This window comes from Rhamphochromis sp. 'chilingali', assembly GCF_963969265.1.
Source record: "Rhamphochromis sp. 'chilingali' genome assembly, chromosome: 11".
NCBI classification, from domain to species: domain Eukaryota; kingdom Metazoa; phylum Chordata; class Actinopteri; order Cichliformes; family Cichlidae; genus Rhamphochromis; species Rhamphochromis sp. 'chilingali'.
In genome coordinates, this window is record NC_137938.1 from 35029319 (window position 1) to 35051826 (window position 22508).

Below are 22508 nucleotides of genomic sequence, written 5' to 3' on the forward strand. Positions count from 1 at the left end.
GCCTTCTGCTACACTAGAAAATTTGCCTGTTTTCCCAAGTGGTTAAGTCATCAGATGATTTCCAGTGGGCTCTCAGACTGGATGTTGCAATACCTAACTCTTTATTGAGCAACACTCAGGGGTAAATAGTCTGTTTTTGGTTTATGGGGAGACAGCTATGATCTCAGCTATTACCAAAGAAGTAAGCGGTTATTGCCAGGAATTACCAATCGCTAACCAAATATCTTCTTCTTCTTAATCGAGCTGTGAGTCGCCAAAAGTTATCTTCAGAGCGTTGTTCTGAGAATAATATTTTGAATAATAGACAACAACTAAACTTGTTTTGGACATTTTTTCAGTTTGGTGTCCACTGGAAAACAATAATGTATCAACAGAATCACTTTTCATACTTCAGTGAACAAAGTGTAATTGGAAACCACAGATTTACAGATGATGTTGCCACTACAATGCTAAAACAAATCCCAAAGCAAGCCATTAACAGGTAATATGCAATTAGTTTCCATGTGAACGTTCAGCTCCAGTGGGAGTGATTAGTCTAACAAAAGATGTTCTATGGAGAAACAAAGCATGTGACCCGTCTGTGGCAAGAGACGAGAGAGGATGGAGTGGAGCAGGTGTACTCACACAGGAGGGAGCTCCACATAGGTGGGCAGGCATTTGACACCCGTCTAACCACACGAGGCTTTAGGGGTTGACAGCCGGTGCTGCAAGCTGCATGAAAAGTCACCGTTTCACACAGTGAAGATGGACTGCAGGTGATGCAGCTGCTATTTTTAACCCAAGGCCTCCCTCCAGGACTGAGAGCTCAGTTTGAATTGTTTCCCCTGCCCTTTCCTTCTCTCTGCTTGCAGAAGTCTCTTCCATGAACGTTTAGTATTATTTTCCAAACCTCCTCCATAGAAAACATTTAATAGCACAAAAGTAAAGGAAATGATTGCGCTTCAGAGTGATTTATTTATTTTAAAGTCTTTTAGAGGGACTGAATCACTTTTGTTTGAATGGCAAATGATCGGACGTTGTTTTAATTTTTCTTCAACATCCAGTAAAGTGAAGGACACTTTGTTTCATCCTTTGAAACTTCTGTCACATAACTGCACAATAAACCTCTGGGTGTTTTCTCAAAGCATGTTTCATAAGGTCGAAAATGTGAAATCAGATTTTAAAAACTGAGACTGTAACAAAACAAATGCTTCCCTCTCTGCTGCACCGTGTAAACTCTACTAGCTGACAGCATCTCTGTCTCCATTTCTCTGTTTTGTTTCCTGAAGAAGTGCCTGAAGCCCAGCCGAGCTGGTTGGTTCAGATTTATGTCGCAACCAACAGGGGATACATGTACCTTTTCTGGCAGTGCCACCAGGCTTTTGCCGTTGTGCCTTTGATTGTTATGACGCTGCAAAAAAAAGAAGAAGAAGAAGCTCCCAGCTCGTCGTAATGAATGTTTCACAGAGTGTGTGAAATTTTTGCTTAACAAGTCAGCCGGCCCAGTTTCTGCTCTGCTGTATGCTGCGGCAGCAGTATACACTGAGCGATGGGTGTCAGTGACAGCAAAGTATGTGCGTTCCCTGCTTGTTTTTTTTTTAATCGATCAAGTGAAGTGACTCAGTAATCCCTCATACTCTGAGGTCTAATATGCAAATAGGCCTGGATTTAAAGTGAAAATGCAATACAATATTTTACTTTACATGCTCGATGTTTTTGACAAGGAAGAAAAAAATAGCTTGAAAATGAGAGTGAAATGAAAAAATATATATATAAATGAGCTCTTGGTTTCCCTGTGACTATAAAAGTGTCTTTTATGCCAAAAAAATCTGACAGTTTGGGCTTTAAAGGGGTGCTATTATGTTCATTTTCAGCTCTGTATTTTATTCTGGGGCTCTACTGGTGAAACCTTTCATGATTCACAGCTCAAAAATAAGTGCGATTTTCATTTTTTACTGGCCATTTATGCAGACTCTCAGTACATTTTCTGGCTGAAACAGCCTCAGCTTCTGTCCCTTTAAGCCTATGTGCACTTAAAGTTCGCTTCTGCTATCTCAGACGAAGTTAGCAGTTCCCTACTCAATCCTGAAATTCCCACCAACTTGTTTTGGAAATTTCAGAAAAATAAGGACATTCGCGATAATGTCAGCTTGGAAAAAAACAGTTTGACAAAGCTCTATAGATGTCATTTGTTCAGAGACTGCAGTTGCCATTTAATTTGTAATTTTCATGTAAGTATGACCCCGAGACAAACTGGCGACTGGGATAGGCTCCAGCCGGCCAAACATTAAAGAAGTATTTTGTCATTTTGTAAATGGGTTTATTTTCTTTTTTTGCTTAGGGTTAAATAAAACTATCTATGCCACTCATCTGTGAGCTGAAGGGCCAGGTGATGGCTAGTTCACCAGGGGAAAGTGCAGGGAGCATAAAATAATCCACCAACAAGCATATCTTAATACAAATTCACATTTATTAAATTACCTGAAGAAAACAACTATTTGTGGTCTGTTTGCATTGAAAATATATTCTGACGTATTTCTTAGCACATCTCACCAAAAACTACTCCTTTTGATACATCCAGTGGAGCCGTGGCAGGAAAATCACTCCGATAAAGCATAAGGATCACACAGCGACACACAAAGAGGATGAGACACGTACGCTCACTCAGAGCCTGAACTGAGAAGTTGCAAGGGCAGCCCCTAATACACACAGCAGCTTGCATGCATGCATCTTTTACCCTCCTGCACATCAGGTGTCCGTGTAAAGCCAGAGCTCATGCAGAGCACAGACGTACAGCCCTTGCACGCAAACACGTACTGTATGTGCACACTGACTCAGCTGCACCCTGAGCAAAACTGTGTGTGGGGCTTCTTCGCCTTGTCAACAGGATGAGAAGCTGGGAGATAGAAGCTGGGGCATTAGTCTCTTTGGGGCTGGCTCTGGGATTTCCTGCAGAGGACAAAGTAGGAAAATACAATATCATATAAATAGATTCTCTGCGCTCAAAATACTGATATGGCTTCAAAGGGGAGGGCTGCAGGGGGGAGGGGGGGCAGATGAGATTTGCATTGAAATTTCTGCCTACTGTGTGTGTTTTCTTTCATCCATGTAGATCTTTGCCTCACTTAAGTGTTATTGTATTTTTCTTTTACCTCCCACTGGGCAACAATAGCATTAACAAAGCTTCTTGATGCAGCATAATTTGTTGATAGAGGGTTCTTTGTATTTGATTCCTGGGTCTGTCAATAGCACCCTGTTTGTGACTGTAATTTTATCATTTTAAGCTGGCTGTGAAGGTGGGTTTCCATCGGTGGCTTTATGTATTCTGAGCATTTGCTCAACAGGCCGGTTCACTGGAAGGCTGAAATTCATTGTCACCCCAACTGTGTTGCATGCAGGGTGGAAAGGAGCCAGCCAGTCAGCCCACCATGCAAACTACAGCTGGAAGAGTGCCTGTCTGCTGAGCAGGTGCCCACCCCAGAGCTCATCCAGGGCTACGTCAAGAAGGTAGGTCTGTTTTACAAATGCCAAGCTGAATGTCTTGTTAGGTTGTGCCCAGCTGGAAAGAGGATAGCAAGAGATAGGGAGGGATGATTGCAGAGAAATTGCGGTGGCTTTTACTCCAAGCAGATGAATGTAGTTGGTGGTTTCTCTAGACGTCATTATTTCTGCCACCAAACCTTAAATTGCTTTATTCAGCATGTCACCTTGTCTGAAGAGCCAGAGAACACAACACTTAAATGCCTACAGCTCTGCCAGCAAGCAATCATGTTGTAATCTTTTAATAACACCTTGTCACCGAATGTTTGGAGCAAAGTTGCCAATGAAGAGGAGTGACAAAGTTTGACATAATTGCAACCTTACACCTTGATAAAACGCGGACAGTAGCAAGATGGAAATATTCCACAAATTAATAGCAACATTACAACTTTCATTCTGTTTCATTCTTTCATTCAGTCATATCTGCAGTGTTGAATTGTTATTGGTAAAATACAGTAGAGCCAAATGGATATTGGATACCGATGTTTGGTGATTTAAATGTGAGATAAATGGGCTGATATTTTGTTTTTGATAAGGGGAGTTTCACACAAACAGATTTCCCTGATGTTTGCTATGTGTTGCTCTTTTTTAGCAGCCAGTAGGTGCTCTTTCTATACTCTCAACATCATGTCCACATTCTGCAATCCTGTCTGTTTTTCTTTCGCGAAAAAAATCACATTTCTGCTCTGATGTTCAACAATTTTTGCCATGAGTATGATGGCAAATTATCTACAAAGAAAACTAGTTGTTCTGCAAATGGTGACTAAATAGTACAAGATCCACAGTCTTTGCAAAATATTATAGTTTAGGATTATTAACTAAAAGCTGTGACACATAGAGAGGGCACCAGACCTACAGTAAGTAATTCCGTCTAGTATGAGCATTAGTCAGATTAAAGAATGGTAAAAAAAATCTACCTAAACCCAAGATAATTATTTTATAAAAGAGGGATCTGATCAAAGGTTACCCGAGCATCTCCAGCCTCGACCCACATAATTAGATCCAATCCAAAATGAGATTAGCTGACCCAAATACTGACAGACCACCAACAATTAGCAAATAATGAGCAGCAATAGAGTCATTTTACCTGCACCTCCATCTCACCTCAGAAGAACAGATTCTTCTCCTGCTTGCTAATTTTGTTTTACATTGTTTGGTATAAAATACAGAGTAGCTGGACCGATTCAGTGTTAAACAGCTGATGTATTAAAATAGTAACAGCGTAATCGGCAGCTGTCTTAATTAGTTGGATAATTGCACCACATAACCATAATTGTAAGATTTGTTTGTTTGTTTTTTAGTTTGTTTTTTAAATTAATGTCAAAGTTTAAAATCATTGTTACATTGTTGTTAGAGTTGTATTAAGCTCACTTCCTATATAAAACAATTTTTCACCACTTCAAGCAAAAACACACTATTAAGACCAACAAGGCGATGAAGGAGAAGACACATGCAGTAAATGTAAGCAAATAATTGAACAGAGCACCACTGGTGCACTTGCTAGCTGCACTTTGTTCATTTTTGTTCAAAATGAATGGTGAATGGACTTTATTGATGGGGTTACAGGGTGGAAAAGCAGGGAGTTTAAGCAGCTGGTTTAAAAGCTTAACCCAACATACAATGTTCCTGGTGGAGAATATTTTTCAGCTTTATTATGTGACAATAGTGTGCAGCTTCTGATTAGTTACAAGGTTCTCTTAGTCTAGTTTCTGTTAAACTAAAATGTTCATGAGTTATTTTATACTTAAAATGACTTCAAATACATTTGTGCTTATGTTTGACTTACGCTGTGTCACTGTTGCACTCTAAAGCTGCTGCTGCCACCTTGTTTCAATAGTTTCACACTTCAAACTTGAAAGAGCGTCATTTCCACTGAGTTCAGTGGAAAATAAGGATGGAAAATACTCTTTATTTACTTACACTTAGAAAAGCTGCTGTCAGTAAGCATCAATGAAATGAAATTGTTATCAGAAATATCATTGAAATATTCTGGTAGAATTTTATGTGACACCTGGCGTAAGCACCTGCTGTCTCATAAATTATTTTCTTACAGTAATAAAGGAGCAAACCCAAATTATTAGAACCAGAGTTGTACATAAAAAGTTCTTTTTATTCATTTATTTATTTAGTGAACGTGATGGGTTTTTTTAATGAGAACTTGGTATCAAACTGTGGTCTCATTCTTTGAATCTTAGTCAAAATCCACTCTATTTACAGTTGTCTTTTGCTCTCCACTTATTCTCTGATTGGTTCTGTAGCTGCTAGCTTGTCCACGAGCTAGTTGCAAACAAGCTAGCACTTCAGTGGGTTTTGGTGTTTATGATTTGTGGTATTGATAATCCTCTGCTGGTCCTCATGTTGAGATATGAAGCAGAATAAATGTATTCTGTATTTTAAAGTTATCGTATAACTTTAAAATACAGAATATTGCCCCCGTGTCTCAGTGAAGCTGCACATATCCATCCGTGATAAAAGCCGTGTTTCCCTCATGGTTCACGTCTAATGTTAATTAGCAAACCAAGCAGCTTGCATAGATGTATTTCCCATAGAGAAGATGAAAGCACCAAACAGGAGCCAGAGATTCGAAATCACTGATTTAATAATGAATTGGCTGTGTATCATATGTCACTGTTGTGAATACATTGCTGCTGAAAGCCTGCTTGAAATGGCACTTCAGATGATATATACGACACACCCTCCTCTTTTGCAGGCTGGAAATGCTGCTTCATCATGATTCAACTCTCCTGCCTAATCTATATATTACCAGCCTCGATGCCGGCCTTTTGAGCCCCGCTTCTGAACCTTTCTCTGCATTTTGCCCTTCGATTAGTCATGCAACTGCAGTCCTGTAGGACCTCATTACTGTTGGTTATCATTTTAATCTACTGAGCGGCTACACGCCTGCTGAAGTAGGAGCAGGAGGCCATGCTACAAATCTATTAAAAGGAGAGTGGACATGGATGAGTGGTAGAGAAAGGAGCAAAGAGGGCAGTTTTCTTGAGATACTCTCTTGGATTCTATTGCTGCCTCCATTTTCCTTTCTTCAACTTTCATATTCAGTCCTTTTTCTTCCGTTCTGTCTCAGTCTCTGTCATTATCCCTTTAGCCTCTGTCATTTCTACCCTCACTCTGTCTGCGCTCTCTATCTCTCTCTCCGGGGTTTTCATCTTGACCTTCAGACACCTCCTCCTGGTGCCACTTTAATAACTTACGGGGGAAATAGAAAATGTGGTCTCAAGTCAAAATTGAAATGGGATTTTCACTACAGGCTGTTGATATTCTGGTGGCAGTATCAGGGAAGCTACTTCCTGAATATTTTTTCATCAAGTTTGTGCTCAGCATCATTTCTGCTAATGAAGAGAAATGATGTGATTTCGACCTCAAATCCTCATTTTCTTGACCTGAGCTGGCTCCATCTGGGCCAGAGTGACTTGTGTGTTCATTTAAAATGAGAAGTTCAGAGGAATGCTGATTTTTAATTTTATTCTCCATTTACTCTTTTATCCCCAGCAGTATATGCAGGACACGACTCCTGAATTAGCAATTGTTCTCATTTTCAGAAATAACATTAACCCTTCTTTGATGTGGCCAAACAAGCAGTCTTGTAGTTGCAGTAACTCTCAAACCACTTCTTCTTTTTATCTAAAAAAAATCAAACTACTCTCATTAGTAGACAGTGATATTCCAATAAGTTCAGTTTTATTATGAAATGCCTTGAAACTGAATAAAACAAAGACATTTACACACAGGCATTAAGGTGCAGTTTTTAGGTTTAAGCTGTCAAACTGCTTTCTCTGTGTTTAAGTAAATGTAAAGTCTAATTACAAAGTAACTATTCATAATTATGTTCAATAACTGTTAGACGTTAAAGCTCATTTGTTTTCTAAACAAAGAAAAACTAACACTTGAAGACTGGACAGTTTTTGACAGAAACACATTTTCACCATTATTAACATATAAACATACAGTAACGGTCAAAAGTTGGGAGACATTTTAAGGGGTTTTCATCACATTTTGCATTGTAGATCATTGCTGAAGATACAAATAGGTTTGTGGAAGCTGCAGAAAGGTGTCAAAATAGATTCCATTAATGACTTTGAACACTTTCGGCTCACCTGGAGTTTTTTCAAAAGTTTTAAAAGAGTTTCCAAACTTTTTCCACTCTTTAGTTCATCTCATGCCAGAACAGTTGAAGCTGCGCTGAAGTTGGGTAACTGTCGAGGTCAGAACATCTGATGAAGCAGCCCATCACTGTCCTTCTCAGTTAAACATCTCTTACAGAGCCTTAAGGTGCATTTAGGTCTTCCTCAGTAGTGGCTCCTTTGAAGCAGTTGAGCCTTAAAGGCCCGATTCACACAGACTCCTCCCAGCAGCTGGTGCTGATGATGAGTTCCTCCTGCGTGAACTTATGAAGCATTGACTCTAATTTGAGACATTGTTAATTGGCAATTTGTGATGCTGGTAACTCGCTGGACTGACCTTCATGTCATAAACTAATGATGCACTGTTGTTTCTCTACTCATCCAAGTTCTTTCCATTATTGCTGGATTGCTGCTGTAGTCGACATAACTTCAATACAGCACAGCTGATGATCTCAAACACATTAAGAAAGCAAGAATAATGTTAGTTTATTTATTAAAATCATTCCACGTTATTATTAAGCTGCTCAAAACATTGAAAATAGTGTACAAAGCTGTCACCATGTATTGTGAATTCTTTTTTGTTTACATTTTCTTGCCAGTGAACACTTTCATTTCTGCTGTGTAGGAAAGAAAAGAAACTTACTAGTACAATATGTTAATGTGTGTGTGTGTGTGTGTGTGTGTGTGTGTGTGTGTGTGTGTGTGTGTGTGTGTGTGTGTGTGTGTGTGTGTGTGTGTGTGTGTGTGTGTGTGTGTGTGCGTGTGTGTGTGTATTCATATGTTTGTGGGGACCAAAAATTGGAAGTTTACTATACTTGTGGGGACCGGGCATTTTTGAAACTCAGAATGTAGTTTTAGTGTCCAGGTTAACAATGTGTTTCCCACGTTAGGAAAATAATGGTAATTCAGTATTCCGGTTGGTTGGCTGGTGTATCATTTGTTTGGCTCTAGTGAAACAGTGTTAGACCTACCCCCTAATGAACTGAGTAATTCTCTAGTAATAATGTGAGGTTGACTGTTTTTTTGTTTGTTTGTTTAAGTATTTCAAATGATGAGATGTAACCTGTGATCTTCTGACTTTGCATCTGTTTACATTGTCAGGGTTTTTTTTTTATTGTGTCAGAATGTGCAGCACAGGACACTGAAGGCATTCAAACAAAAATGAAGCATTTATTCAAACTGTAAACAGAATGATAAACTAACAAAATACCCCAAACCCACAAGAGATCATAGAGCACACAGAGAAACATGAAAGCACAGCAATATAGGGGCAAGTCGATACACAGAGGACTTAATAGACAAGAGACAGGTGAGCGAAATAAGACTCAGGTGCAGACAATCAAAACAATCAGGAGGAAATAAAATGTAAGACAAACAAAAGCGATGACACAAGGAAACACAAAAACTGAAACTAATGATGAGAACAATCACAATAGAGCAAGGAACCAAGGACTCGCGGTACACTTGGAACAATAGTGAAACCAAACAGGAGCCAAAAGCTAAAAAAAAAAAAATCCCCGAGATCAAATCAGTATTTATGATATGTTGTCTTACTGTAGGGTCTTTACCTCACAATATAAATTAGCCCTGAGGTGACTGCTGTTGTGATTTGGTGCTAACCCCAGCAACACTGTATACACCTTAAAAGTGGTGGTATGGCTTTGTACAGATTAACATTTGTGTTCAAAGCACTTGTGTTGTTAGAAAAAGACAAAGATTGTATATGCATATGAGGAGCAGAAATGAAGAGCAGCTGGACTGCAACACAAAGGAGGGAAAAAGACAAATAATTGATATAAGGATGCAATGCAAGCAAATGTTTGCAGTTTTGATTTTCTAGTGAATGGAAACTACTCTTTTTTTCACTCTTTTTGACATTATTTGTGCATGCATTGCTTTGGCTCTGCTGTTGTTGTGTGAACGCACTGTTTGTGACTCTCATTTTGTCATTTATCTTTGTGGTTATCTGCAGTCTTAACAAAAGTCCCGATGCTGGTGGTCTATTGTCAAGATGTCTCTTGAGAAAGAAATCTAATCTGAATGGTTCTACATTGTCAAGCAAGGGGTTTAATGAAATGATGATGATAACAATAATAATGGCACCAAAAATAAATTCAATCATTACAGCCTGCTGTTTGAATCTACTGTTCTATCAACTGCACCAACATTATACAGTCAGAGCCATTCATTTCTCTCTTTGACTGCCTGCATTACCATTAAATGAGATACACCAGTTGCTCCCTTTTATCTCAGCAATTCCATTTCAACATATTGGTATGGGGAATATGATGTGGAAGCACACAGAGAGCATTCAGCTGATATTAAACAATATGGCTGGAAACAATGTGACTGTTTTCCAATTTAATTTCATAGTGAATAACCTGCAATTTGATTTTTATTTTCTTCCCTCAATGTTACTCGAGATAGAGATGGGTGCCGCCTTGGCTTGGAGAGGGGGTTGGTTGGTGGACCAGGGCAGAAATGGAGAATGGCATCATTAACATTCCCTGACAGTTAACGTTTCAATCTCGCTCTGTAGCAGAACCCCAATATTGACATAAAAGGCCAGACAACAACAAGACAGAGAAAACAATAGAGCGCTGAATCTGGGATGTGGCCCAGGTCTGAGTACAGGGTTGTGGCTGTTCCAATCTAATCAAAACTGTGATTGGAGACGCTGCCGGAAAGGAATAAAGAGAAGTGAAGGGAAAACTAAAATTTAACAGATGCAAAGCCGTGGAAAGAAAAAAACTATCAATTCAAGTTATCTGATTTCAAACCAACTCCTGAAGTTTAGTTTCAGCTCTCTTGGGAAAGATTTGTTTGGGGGTCTCCTTGTTCTTAATCTGGATCCTGATCACTGGATACTGTTCAAGACATTTCAAGGGCTAAAACAACTATTTTTGCCACTAATTAGTCTGCAGATAACTTAATTGATCAGCTGACTCATGTTGTAGCTTCCAAAATGTCAATAAAATTACAAGTGGACATCTTCATCTTGCATGTTAAACATTAGAATAATTAGCCTGCTGACTTAGCCTCTGGCAGCAATGGTCATTTTTCAAGGTTTCATTTCGAGTCATGACTAAAAATAAAAGTCTGATAAAATTCGATCTTCCTCAGAAGAGTTGTCTTCAGCTGATGATTATAAGATCTCATTTTGGCAGCTACTCTGCATCACCAATAGTAGATAAACAGTTTCTGTGATGAGATGTAACCAAAAATTATGTCCTGTGATCACAAATACAGAGATAACTTCAGATTTGGTACCACCAGGGTTCCAGAACCTCAAAAAGATAATGTTTTATTATGTAAAGTAAAGTAAGTATAAAGTGTGCGTGTTAGTCCCCATAAGGAAATAGTTCCTCTGCATTTAACCCATTCACCCAGTGAAGCAGTGGGCAGCCACCAGTGCAGCGCCCGGGGAGCAGTGTGTAGGGACGGTACCTTGCTCAGGGGTACCTCAGGGTAGCCGTTCAGTGGAGTCGAACCCCCGACCTTCCGATCATGGGGCCACCACTCTACCTACTGAGCTATCCCTGCCTAATGATTACATGTTGTTGCCTTAATAATACTGATATAAATCAGCATCTGATTTATTTTCTGTCAAATCACTGATTGTTTTTACTTGAATTTAACCAAAAATAAGGCACTGTAAATCATTTGTTGTCATCATTCTGGCTTTTAATATTTTTTCTTCATTGTCCTTGCTCCCAACAGCAGATACAGGATGCCGCTGACCAAGGGGTGATGTTTGTAGGATTTGTCCAGGAACCATACGGAGCCCCGTGTACCAGGATCAGAGAACCCGACACCCCCTCTCTGTCTCTGCACTCCAGCCCCTGCTCTGTGCTTGACTCCCTGGGAAGCTGTAGCCCCTCAAACCCCTCAAGCCCCACCAATCATGCAGAACCTCAAGCTGGAGCTGACGTGGTGGAGAAGGAAGGGAATGACGAAGCCTCTGGCAAGGCTGGAGAAGAAGAACCAAGTGGGAAGAAGAATCAAAGTGAGAACACTGGGAATGAATCAGGGCCAGGGGTGGAGGAGGTCTCACCTGCAGCATCTCCTGTGTCAGAACAAAGTGAGGCACTGACAGAGGAGGATTCAGCATCTCATAATAATAACAAAGACAGCAGCACGGACACAAAGGAGAGGCCAAGATACCGGCTGCGGAGAGGTGACGGTAAGTGTTCTCCATGGTTACCGTCATGCGCTGAAGCTAAGAGGGAAAAGATGTGTTAAGGAAAAATCATGTAAATGAGGACTTCAGAGCTGTGAAAAATAAATGAATCTGGGGAAAGAGTGCAGAAATGTGATGATAAGACCTGAAACCTTTTTTTTATTTTTCCACAGAGATGCAAAGATGTCTGTTTTTTTCAAGTAGTGAATTGGTTCTGACAAACTGGCGATATATATCACTACATGATGAGAACACTTTGGGAAAGCAGGGACACATGAGTACCACTTTATGGAAGTAGCATCACTGCACTCAATCATCAAGGAGAACACAAAAGACCTATTGATTAGAACCAGTTCTAAAGGTTCTCCTCCATCAGGAGGTCAACATGTTATCTTCAAGCCCGACAGCACTGACACAACTCAGATTAACAGACTACAGAGGCGACTGGCTCACAAAAATGTTACCGGCAAATCAGTAGCCCTATTTTAAACAAAATATATCTGTAATAACAACTTTATATCCAAAAATCACACATAAAGTTTCAAGAGTTTTCTTGAGTAATGAGGATACAACTATCTTTTCTAAAAAGAGGTGATAGGCATTTTTAAAAATGTAATACTCACAAAGTCCTGGCATATAAAACAAAAAGCTTCAGCACAGCTGCACATCATTTTAGTCAGTTGAATAAATAAACAGTTTTGTTGTGTGAATAGACCCCTTTAACTAAATAGGACTAATTGGTCCACTGGGGGAACAATAATTAAAGGTCAAAATTTCAAAACTTCACAAAGCTTTCACACTTGACAAGACTCTTAAGTCCAAATGACACGAGACCCACAGCTATCCCTACAAATTACACAGAAAAGCCTAATGAGGGAATGATAATTAAGATAATTAAAGGTCAAAACTTCAAACTGTGAAACACCGTAGCTGCTACTATGTTGATATAACCCGGGCTACTTCACTATGACTCATTTCATATTGCAAATGCTGGATGAATGATATTGAAGCGTTTATCACTTCCCAGTAATTGGCTAAAAACACGTACTTTGCGGGTTCGTGTTTATTCCTGTTCACATCTAATTTCTGGCCCTATATACTTGGGAATTTACTAGAGTAGCTGTGCATGATTAACATTTCAAAATAATCTACATTATTGTTGTCCTCAATTCAAATTCTCTAGTTTTTTGTTTTAAGCATTTAGCTAGACAAGTGATTAAAAAACATTCTTATTGACAATTGAAGACACTCAAAATGTAAAGTCACTTGAGTAAATGGCTCATCCTCTCTCTGAAACAAGCCATTTAAGTTCCCTTACCCCTCTCTTTAAGCCAGCCTTCCTCTGGACAGCTGCTGCTTTCAAACACATTTGAGACTCAATTGCATCTTTGATCTTGTTTAATATGAGCATCCACCACTGTAACAGTATGTAAATGACAGAAAACACATGAAAGCATACTAGGTCTCCTTTAATCAAACTATAATTGATAACCAGCTCTGCCACATTAGTTACGGGCTAAATCCTGCTGTCACTGGGACCGACTAAACCGAAGCTTCTTTTGTCACACAGTTTCTAGTCTTAGGCTATTATCTGTCTACATGTCTGTATGGCTTCATGTTTTGATTTTATCTACCTTTTGGCTGTTTAACTGAAGAATAGCATTGTGTCGTACATCCCTCCTGAAACACTTGGCAACTGCGGAGGTGTCATTTCTTGTGATTGCCTCAATGTTACACAACAGTGTGCTGCCTTGGGATGCAATCCTCTCTATCTGTTACACAAAAAGGAGTCATCTTGTTTACGAATTCACACTCATGCTTAACCGATGAAGTGGAGTTCTGAAGTTCTGGGAGGTGCACATTTCATGACTCGACTGATGTCTTTCCAGAAAGTGAGCAAAGCACAGCTACACCTATGAGCTCCCCCTTTCCTGTATGTTGAAATCAGCACAGACATTTATAGTTTCGGCTTTATTTGAGCATTTCAGATTAACAGATGGAGACACCCACCGCTATCACCCCCTACAGTCTCTCATCCCTCCACAGAACCTATTTGTGATATGTGTCGGCGCAATGTGCAAACTGTGCATTAGACACACGTCCCAGTGGGAGTGTTAATGCATATACTGCATTTCAGTATGCACAGTATGCAGCATGTTTAGGTTCAAAGCACCTAATAAGAGGTGTTGAATAATAAATGCACTCATTGATATGGAAGATTTTGCTTTTGTCTGCATGTATTTTTATCTATATGTGTTTGCGGTAACACACACTTGGCATCGCAGCAAACCACAGCCCACTGGTCCATCTGGGCCTCCATGTAGTGTATTTTGCAGTGAGATAATCCCCCACTGCCTCGTCCTCTACCTCCCTCAGCTTCACAGCTCTCTCTCTATCCCCACCTCCATCGCCCTGAATCTCTGCGGCAACGCCAGCAGCGCCGGCGTAGCAGCCAGCCGGGGTGTTAGGGGAGCCTGCCAAGCTCCCTTGTCGCTCTTTACTAATGCCCAGTCTGCTGAGGAGGCCCAAGAGTCTCTGCTTGTGCTGGCTTGTCCATGCTAATCCTCAGATCTCGGGGTGAACGCTGTGCAAGTGTTGGCAGTGAAGATGGCAAACGTCTGTGGATTATGATTGAAAGAGGAACACCCTCCCTCAGACCAAAGCTCTGGATAGAAACTGAGCCTGTAAGTTTGAAGACTGAAATGGTTTAGTGGAAGAGCAAATGGAAAGCGTATCATGATGGCAACAGCTGAATGACAACTGTGGCTTCTGAAAGTAACTTTTGAATTCAACAGTTATTTTTTTAAGTTATCTTTTCCTGCACTAATTAATCCTGGTCAATAAAGTACGATATGGTTATGTATGTGCATTTGAAAGCACTTAACGCAATCTGCAAGTAGATGCAGGTCTGCTGGGGTCTGAGTGATATAAATTTAGATGTTATAGAGGGTGAACAAAAAGCTCAGTGCTAACATCTGTGTACTCTCCAGTTTCCCTCATCTATAAAAGCAAAACTCCCAGGGCAACAAATGTGCATTAGTCCTTCAAGCAGACATCAAACTGATTAGAAATTGTAGCTGTCCATATTCACATCAACACAGGAGTATAATTGCAGCCTTATTTACATTGATGGGTAAAGAAGGTTTTGTTTTGTTTACATACTTTAAAATTCAATGGTGACAAAAGGTGAATGTTAAGTATTTATTGTTCTTCAGTATTTAAGGAAAATGACTTTTTACAACCTTAGCTCAAAGTCAATCTCGATGTCCTTCCCCCACTGACTTTTCTGGTTGTAAAAAAGACAATACCTATAAATACTGTAAAACTGACAGTGATTGTGTTTTAGATAAAATAGGAGAGCAACACATGGATGCCATTTTTTTTAACCGAAATTTACCCTGATCGGTGGAATCTGCTGTCAGCTGTTTAAATGCCTGAGATATCTTAAGTTAAATAAAACTACAAATGTGTACATGAAATTCTAATTCTGACACATACAAGTCTGAAATCTTCATAATGCGTACAGAAGGAGTCTTTCAGCTGCTCGGTTTTCATCACTGAGATCAGCATTATCTCTGCTCTGATGGGATCAGTGTCCAGCTTTTCAGATTTAATGATGACATGCGGAGTTGGAAAGCTGCGCTGCTAAGATCACGCCAGTGCCGCTGCCACCGACCTCGTTATTTGAACAGTAGAGCTGCCATGAGATGAGCCTTTGAAGCAGCATGCTTTCAAACTCCCAACCACATTCATGCGCTTGTTTTCTTCTTAGCTGGCCCCGTCAGCTGCAACAAAAACAGTCGAGTTAGCTGCACAAACTTTATTCTGAAAGGCCTAGTTGTTGCCTGTTGATGTAATGCGTTCATGTGATTAGGTTCAAAGGACTTAGTCATGCTCTCTGTATCTGTGTGTTTCAGAGATCGTTTATTAGGGGATTAATTACATTTTTACTGCCCAGCAGCAGAAAAAAGTGACACAGGATGTATCTGAAACATTAAGAAAAATTATGGACTAGGTGCATTTATTTGCCCATAAGGTGACTTTTCTGGCTTGAAAGTCTTGTTCTCGGCCTGAATCCAAAAAGCAAATGATAGTCCTGCTATTGTTTTTTATTGTGTGTCATTTACAGGCCACTGAGCACAAGTGCTCGGTCCTGCTGGCTTCAGGAGGAACTTGGCAGGAGATGTGTTTTAGAGATTGATGTTGGTTAGTTTCTTGAAAGATTGCTTAACCTTGTGTTCTTCCTTCAGAAAGTAACTGCTCCCATGCAGTTTACACAAGGAGGATTACAGAGTGTGTGTGTGTGTGTGTGTGTGTGTGTGTGTGCGTGTAGTGTATTATTTTCCTTGTCGTGTAACTGGTATGTCAATGTAACTACCACAAAAGCAAGTAAATGATTATAGAATAGAATAGAATAGAATAGAATAATCCTTTAATTGTCCCACAAGGGGAAATTTGGGTGTAACAGCAGCAAGAAAGACACATATACAAACAAACAGTACACAAGACACAGAACAGAAACATACACAATTTTACATATTTACATCAAGGACAATGGTTACCAAAAACAGAGTACTGTACCGTTATTAAATTAAATAAAATTAAATACAGATAAGAGGAAAGCCCTGCTTATAGTGTGAATAGGTTGATAAAATAGTGCCAAGTTACAGCGCTGATGTAAACATCTATGTTTGTTGGGAGCAGTTTTGATTGTACAGTCTGACAGCTGCAGGAAGGAAGGACCTGCGGAAACGCTCCTTCATGCATCGAGGATGCAGCAGTCTGCCACTGAAGGAGATCTGCAGTTCAGCAACATTTACATGCATGGGGTGGGAGACTCTGTCCACCAGAGATGTTATTTTGGCCAGAGTCCTTCTGTCTCCCACCACCATGCACTGGGTCCAGGGTGCATCCCAGAACAGAGCTGGCCTTCCTGATGAGTTTATCCAACCTCTTCCTCTCAGCTGCCGATAAACTGCTGCTCCAACAAACAACACTGTAAAAAATGACAGATGCCACCACAGAGTCATAGAAGGTCTTTAAAAGCGCTCCCTGGACACCCGCCTCAGCAGGTAGAGTCTGCTCTGACCCTTCCTGTAAAGAGCATCAGTGTTGAGTCCACTATCTCAATGTCCACTCCCTGGATGTTCACCACGCTGACATTGAGAACAGTGTGGGTATGCGTCTCTGGAAATCCACCACCAACTCCTTGGTTTTCCAGTCAGAAATTATACGTTTCTGACTGGCATTTAAAATAAAATTTGCCTAGTGCAATCCGGCTGGTCCAAAAATCAGCCATATTCACAATCTTTATGATGCACTGTAGCAATATAACTAACTATAACTAAAAGTAAAAGCCTCATGCAACAATGATGCTTCGAATGCTTTGTCATGGGTGTAACTGCCACGTGTCTCCACATAATTGTTTCTGAAAAACTCAAGAATCCCAGATGAAAGCCTGGATTCCAGTTTGAGCTACTGTCATCCACCATGATGGACATCTGAAGTCAGTGTTCTTATGTTATATTCTGGTACATTATTCCCTGCCGTGTCCTGCTAAATAGGCAAGGCTCTTAATTCTGTGTGGTTTTTGTGTATTTCCACTGAATAGAGCACTGCTTAAAAAGACTCTTAGAGGCTCAGAAAATGAGGTCCCTACCGTTCTGCCTGAATTATGGTAGCCTTGAAGCCATAATTGTAGCATACTTAGACAGTAATAAACTATAATGCATTTAAAAAAAAACAGTTATTACACAGAAAATGACTAATACTGTGAGACAGACAGACTGGCTCTTATATTATGTCAAGCTGTTATAAATGACACATGTAACTACTTTCTACAACACTGCCATCAACAGAAATGAAGTAATCTGTGTTGAATATGGTTTTAATGTTAGTTATCTAATTATGCTGCGGTTACAAAAATTTAGAGCAGTAACCCAAAGCGATTTTAAATCACTAAGTTATATGACAGAATTTTTCATTCATTCAATTTTTCAAATCTTCATGGCCTGCCTGAAGCTCACAGAGATACAGAAAGAATTGATGGGTCAAACTACAGTGATGCACCATCTCAGGCTCGTGCACATAAACTGTAAAGCAGTTAATCCCATGCAGCCCTCCACAAAACCATTCACACTAAGAAATTGTGTTGTTTTGGCAAATCAGAGGTGTGCTGAATGGGAAGTCACTTTGTGGTCACATGTTGTCCAAGATTTCTTTGCCATATTGTCCTCGTTGTAGCACGGGTAACATGAGGGGAGGGTGTGTGAGTGCACTGCTGCTGATTTGACTTTTCTCAGGAGTGACAAATGACAAGATTTAGAGAATTTGGTGGCCAGCTGTCAGATCAGTCAGAGGAGCCAGACAAGAAATGGTTATAAATTATTCATTCTTCCTGGGTGTCTGTCGGACGGATGGACAGACAGAAGAACCAAAGCAACTGAGCCATGACTCCCCCCTACCGCCATCATCCCACCCCAAGTGCGTGTGTGGCTGGGTGGGTGGCACTGCCGCACATTCTGCTCATCCATCTGGTTCACTTGGGGAATGACAGCGTGATATTTGCATTGGAAAGAAAGGGGAAAATGTTACCAGGCTAGATTTGAAATGCTTTCGGCCCGATTCGAACCCCCGCTCACATCTCATGTTCTGTGTTTTTTTCAAAGCTAAGCAGAGCAAATATTTCACTCACGCACATCACAACAAATAAGGCTCTTTACACTTTGATTTAGTATGATATGAGCAAGGAGCAGTGACATACGTACTGTGGGCAAATTTCCAAGCCTGTTTCTCTCTCCAGAGGCCCACTGCATTATGCATATTTCTGCTTGATGTAAACAACAGCTAGCTGCAGCGCTTTTAATGCATTATTCAAGGTTATACTATGAATTAACTTGGTTACAATGAAACGCTCCCTTTTAAGTTCTGCATCAGCAGAGTTACATCACTTTTGGAAAACATTAAAAAGAAGAGGAGGATAAATTGTAGCTTTAAAATGCTTTTGATTCAACTCACGTTTGTTTTTGGAGAAGCAGCATCCTTGGAAAAGATTTCCAGCGTATTTGTGAGTCCAGCTTGGGGCATCATAAATCTCTGCTTGTATTACTTTCTCATTTCTCGTCTATTTCGCACCTGTCAGGTGGAGCCTTTGTTCCAGATATGGTAATGTTTACATTTTATACCACAGTGTTTTGCATACAGATTTATTCTACACACCGGGTCGCAGGACAACACAAATCTAACACAAAACAATGCAGAAAGAAACATGCACATTTTCCTGAAAAATACTATTTTCACACAAGTTATGTATCAGATTCTTAAAATCTTCTTGACCACCACAAAATGAATGTAACTTTAACTTTTACTTTTATGTGCACTCCAGTTTTGTTGTTGCTTACGGTCATAATCTTGGCTTGCTGAAACAAAAGTAGCACCAAAAAAAGGCCTTAAAATTTTAATTGTTGACAATTCAGGGTGATGTTTATTGAAAAGTCTTTTTGATTCAATGTGACACATCAGTGCTGGCTCATTTTTTTGAGCTCAGCTTTTGTATTTTATCTTTTTAAAGACCAACGCAAACCCTCCCCTCTACTGTATTGTTTATTTAGTAATAGACAGCTTCATGTGGAGAAGTTTCATCTTTTCAGTCTCACATTTTTTCCCCAGGAAATGAAAATAAACTTGCTGAAAAACATGAAAGCACACAAATTGTTATTTGCCTTTGATGGCTGGTGACCATGAACACTTGGCCAAGAAGCTTGTTGACTGTCCACGCATTGGCAGAGTTTCCTTGATAGTTGTTCTCATAGGAAATTAATGTACTTCCAATTTATTTTAACTGTTTTTTTTTAGTTTTGAAAAGTCTCAGGAAATAGAAATTTTCCAAAGTAGTCATTAAAGATTGAGAAGAAATGCTTCATTTCTACATCCTTTTATAGCTGAATACAGCAGACAGTCCTTTGCTTTACAGCAACAAAACAGGGCTGTTTCTCAGGCAGCCATTTACGCAGATATTTCGTATAACTTCTGGCAGCTAAAGAGAAGGAAAGTCCTCCTACAGACAGTGCCAAACTACATTTTGGATTGCAGCCAATGTACAGCATTGATTCAGTAATAATACAGTAAATTCTGGGGCTTCCATAAAGGCTACATCTGTATTGTCATAAACCTTTGTGAGTTAAAACCAATAAAACTGTGACTGGTTTTGTTTTATGTCTTGCCTAAACAGGGGTCGATCTGCTGGCGCTGTACAACCACCCACCGGTCCGAGAGGGCCAGGTGAAGTACTACACTGTCAAGGTGCCTCTGCGAGTTCAAAATTGTGACGAAGGGGTCAAAGGGGTGGAGGCCAACTGGTTGGATCACATGACCCAGCACTTCAACAACGGAGCCTCGCTGGTCGATGGATATTTCCACCTGGGCAACATGAATGGTAAGCAGGCTTGACTCGCTGTTCCTGCAGCATATACATGCTTTCTAAGAAAAATTATTTTTGGAGAAAATATTCAGTGTGGGTTTTATTTTTGTTCCACACACTGTGATTTTGGGTAAACGCCACATACACACAAGCAGAATGATAGGTTTGAAATGTAAAAACACTTGAATAATGCATTCATATTCCCTTAAATATCAAAAGAGTCTTTATCGTTGCTTGGCTTCTTGGCTTCAGCAGAATAATTCTTCCACTGGCATGCTCAAAGCTATTACAGTTATTAAATATAAAAAAGTTTCCCAAATTACCCCTTTTCCTTTCACTGTATTGCCAGTAAAAATGTGAATGTCAGGCAGAAGCTCAGTTCACTTCAACCTCTATAAAATGAAAAGACTGTGACAGGTAATGATGCACCTTGCCCTGTATGGCATTAATTATGCATTAGCTAACATTTATTTTCTTCCAGAAAGCAATGAAATTATATTTGATTAACACTAGTAAATTGCTCTTGTACTTTTTCTCCTTCTGTGTCAAGAAGTGGTGCAATCCTGTAGGATGGAAACTTCACATAGACGCTATGTGACAACTGCAGAAGAAATCACTATTGTGTTTGAAATTCTGACCCCAATTAAGGATTATTATTATTTTTTATAAACGTTTGATAAAAGATCACTGGCTATACTCATAATGAGTTCACAGACAATTCTGAAGTCTTTTTGCACAGCTTTTACCTATTTTATGCCATTTTTCTGTCCTCTCTATGACACAAGCAACACAACTGTCTTTGCCAGTCTTATTATTCCAGTCACCTTCCACCAAGTTAGCTCAGTGTACTGCACAATGATATACTGTATTGTGAAAAGTATATGAGTGAATGGTACGACAATACAAAGAACTATTGACTTATGACGCAAACAATTTGGATTATCAGAAAAAAAAGTTGTGCTCTTAATCACATTAGAAATTATATCTTAAGGCAACCAGTAAGATAACCAGTAGGGAAAACTGTGCATTCCCCAACCATTCCTCAAGTGGTTGCTGGAGGTTGCTGGCTGGTTGCTAGGTGAAATTGGTTGAAAAGAGGGTGTTGCTCTAAAAGCCCCCCACATGGTTGGTTTGCCCTAGGTTGCTTTGGTTGCTAGCAGACTGCTGCAGATGCTAGCAGCTGTTCTCCATAGCCCATAACTACTACTCAACAAGTAGTTGGCAAGAGTTTTTGCAGAAAAATTGACTTGAATAATGAGTTAAATTAATTACAGTTGAGATTATCTATAAAACACAGGGAAACGGTAGCTGGGTGAAACACTAGCAAACACACTAGGATGTTGAGCTTGATTATACGTGTTTAACATTGGCATTGTAAGCATTCTACATGATTTTGTAGAATCTGTTTTTAAGTGACCAGAGTTTTGGTAACAGATCCTTCGCCCAAAGACTAAATCAGAAAACTAGCTGAAATTATGCTTATTTTCCTCGTTCTATCATAATATTAGAAAAAATCTCAACGTTTAAACTCTGCATCACATTGTAGTACACATTGAACTCTTTGAAATACTTTTTCTACACATGAATGAAGATGAGATACATCGTATGGCTAACATTAGCTGCTGGTCAGCACTGTGAAATGCTAGAGGCCTTGAAGTAAATTAAGACACTGCATCACTGCAGTTCCATCAGTGTGATATCTCTGACATAATCTTCATACATTTGGAAGATGTAAGTCACGAAGCTGGTATCCTCTTCTAAACTATTTCCTGTTTGGGTTTTCCTCTTCCATCAGACCCCAGCGGCTCTGTGCTTTACTCTGACACTGGAGAAAAAAGCCAGCCAGAGTAAATAAGAGTCATAATTCATTAATCTGGGAAAGTGAACGCCTCAGTAACTCTGAAACACAGATAATTAACCTGATAACAAATTAGTGCCTCCTTGCATATTTTATGTCCTGAGAATGGAGTAATGAAGTGTATTATTATGATTCAATGTTTTCTGCCTGTTAGGGTCCTCTAACATATTTTGCGTTTTTCTCGTGCTGCTAAGATATGCATCTCTTGAACAGTGAATTTACTCGTTAGGATAGAAAGCATATCAGCTGCGCGCTCTACCTTCACTGCCTCACAGCTTATGCTCAACCACTTTGGAAAACAGACAACTTTATAGAGGTGAATGCTGTACTTTTTGGATTTTGGTCTCTTGAGAGCAGCTGGCAGTATGACATCAAAGCAGCACCCGTTTG

General features: G+C 39.8%; 1 protein-coding gene across 1 annotated transcript in view; it reads left to right on the forward strand.

The window, feature by feature from the left end:
• rftn1b (raftlin, lipid raft linker 1b) overlaps positions 1-22508 on the forward strand; it is a 138855-nt gene that overhangs the window by 73575 nt on the left and 42772 nt on the right. Inside the window, exons 4-6 of the mRNA XM_080897319.1 lie at positions 3378-3486; positions 11382-11844; positions 20072-20275. Coding sequence (XP_080753445.1) covers positions 3378-3486; positions 11382-11844; positions 20072-20275 — 776 coding nt within the window. The remainder of the gene's footprint in view (positions 1-3377; positions 3487-11381; positions 11845-20071; positions 20276-22508) is intronic.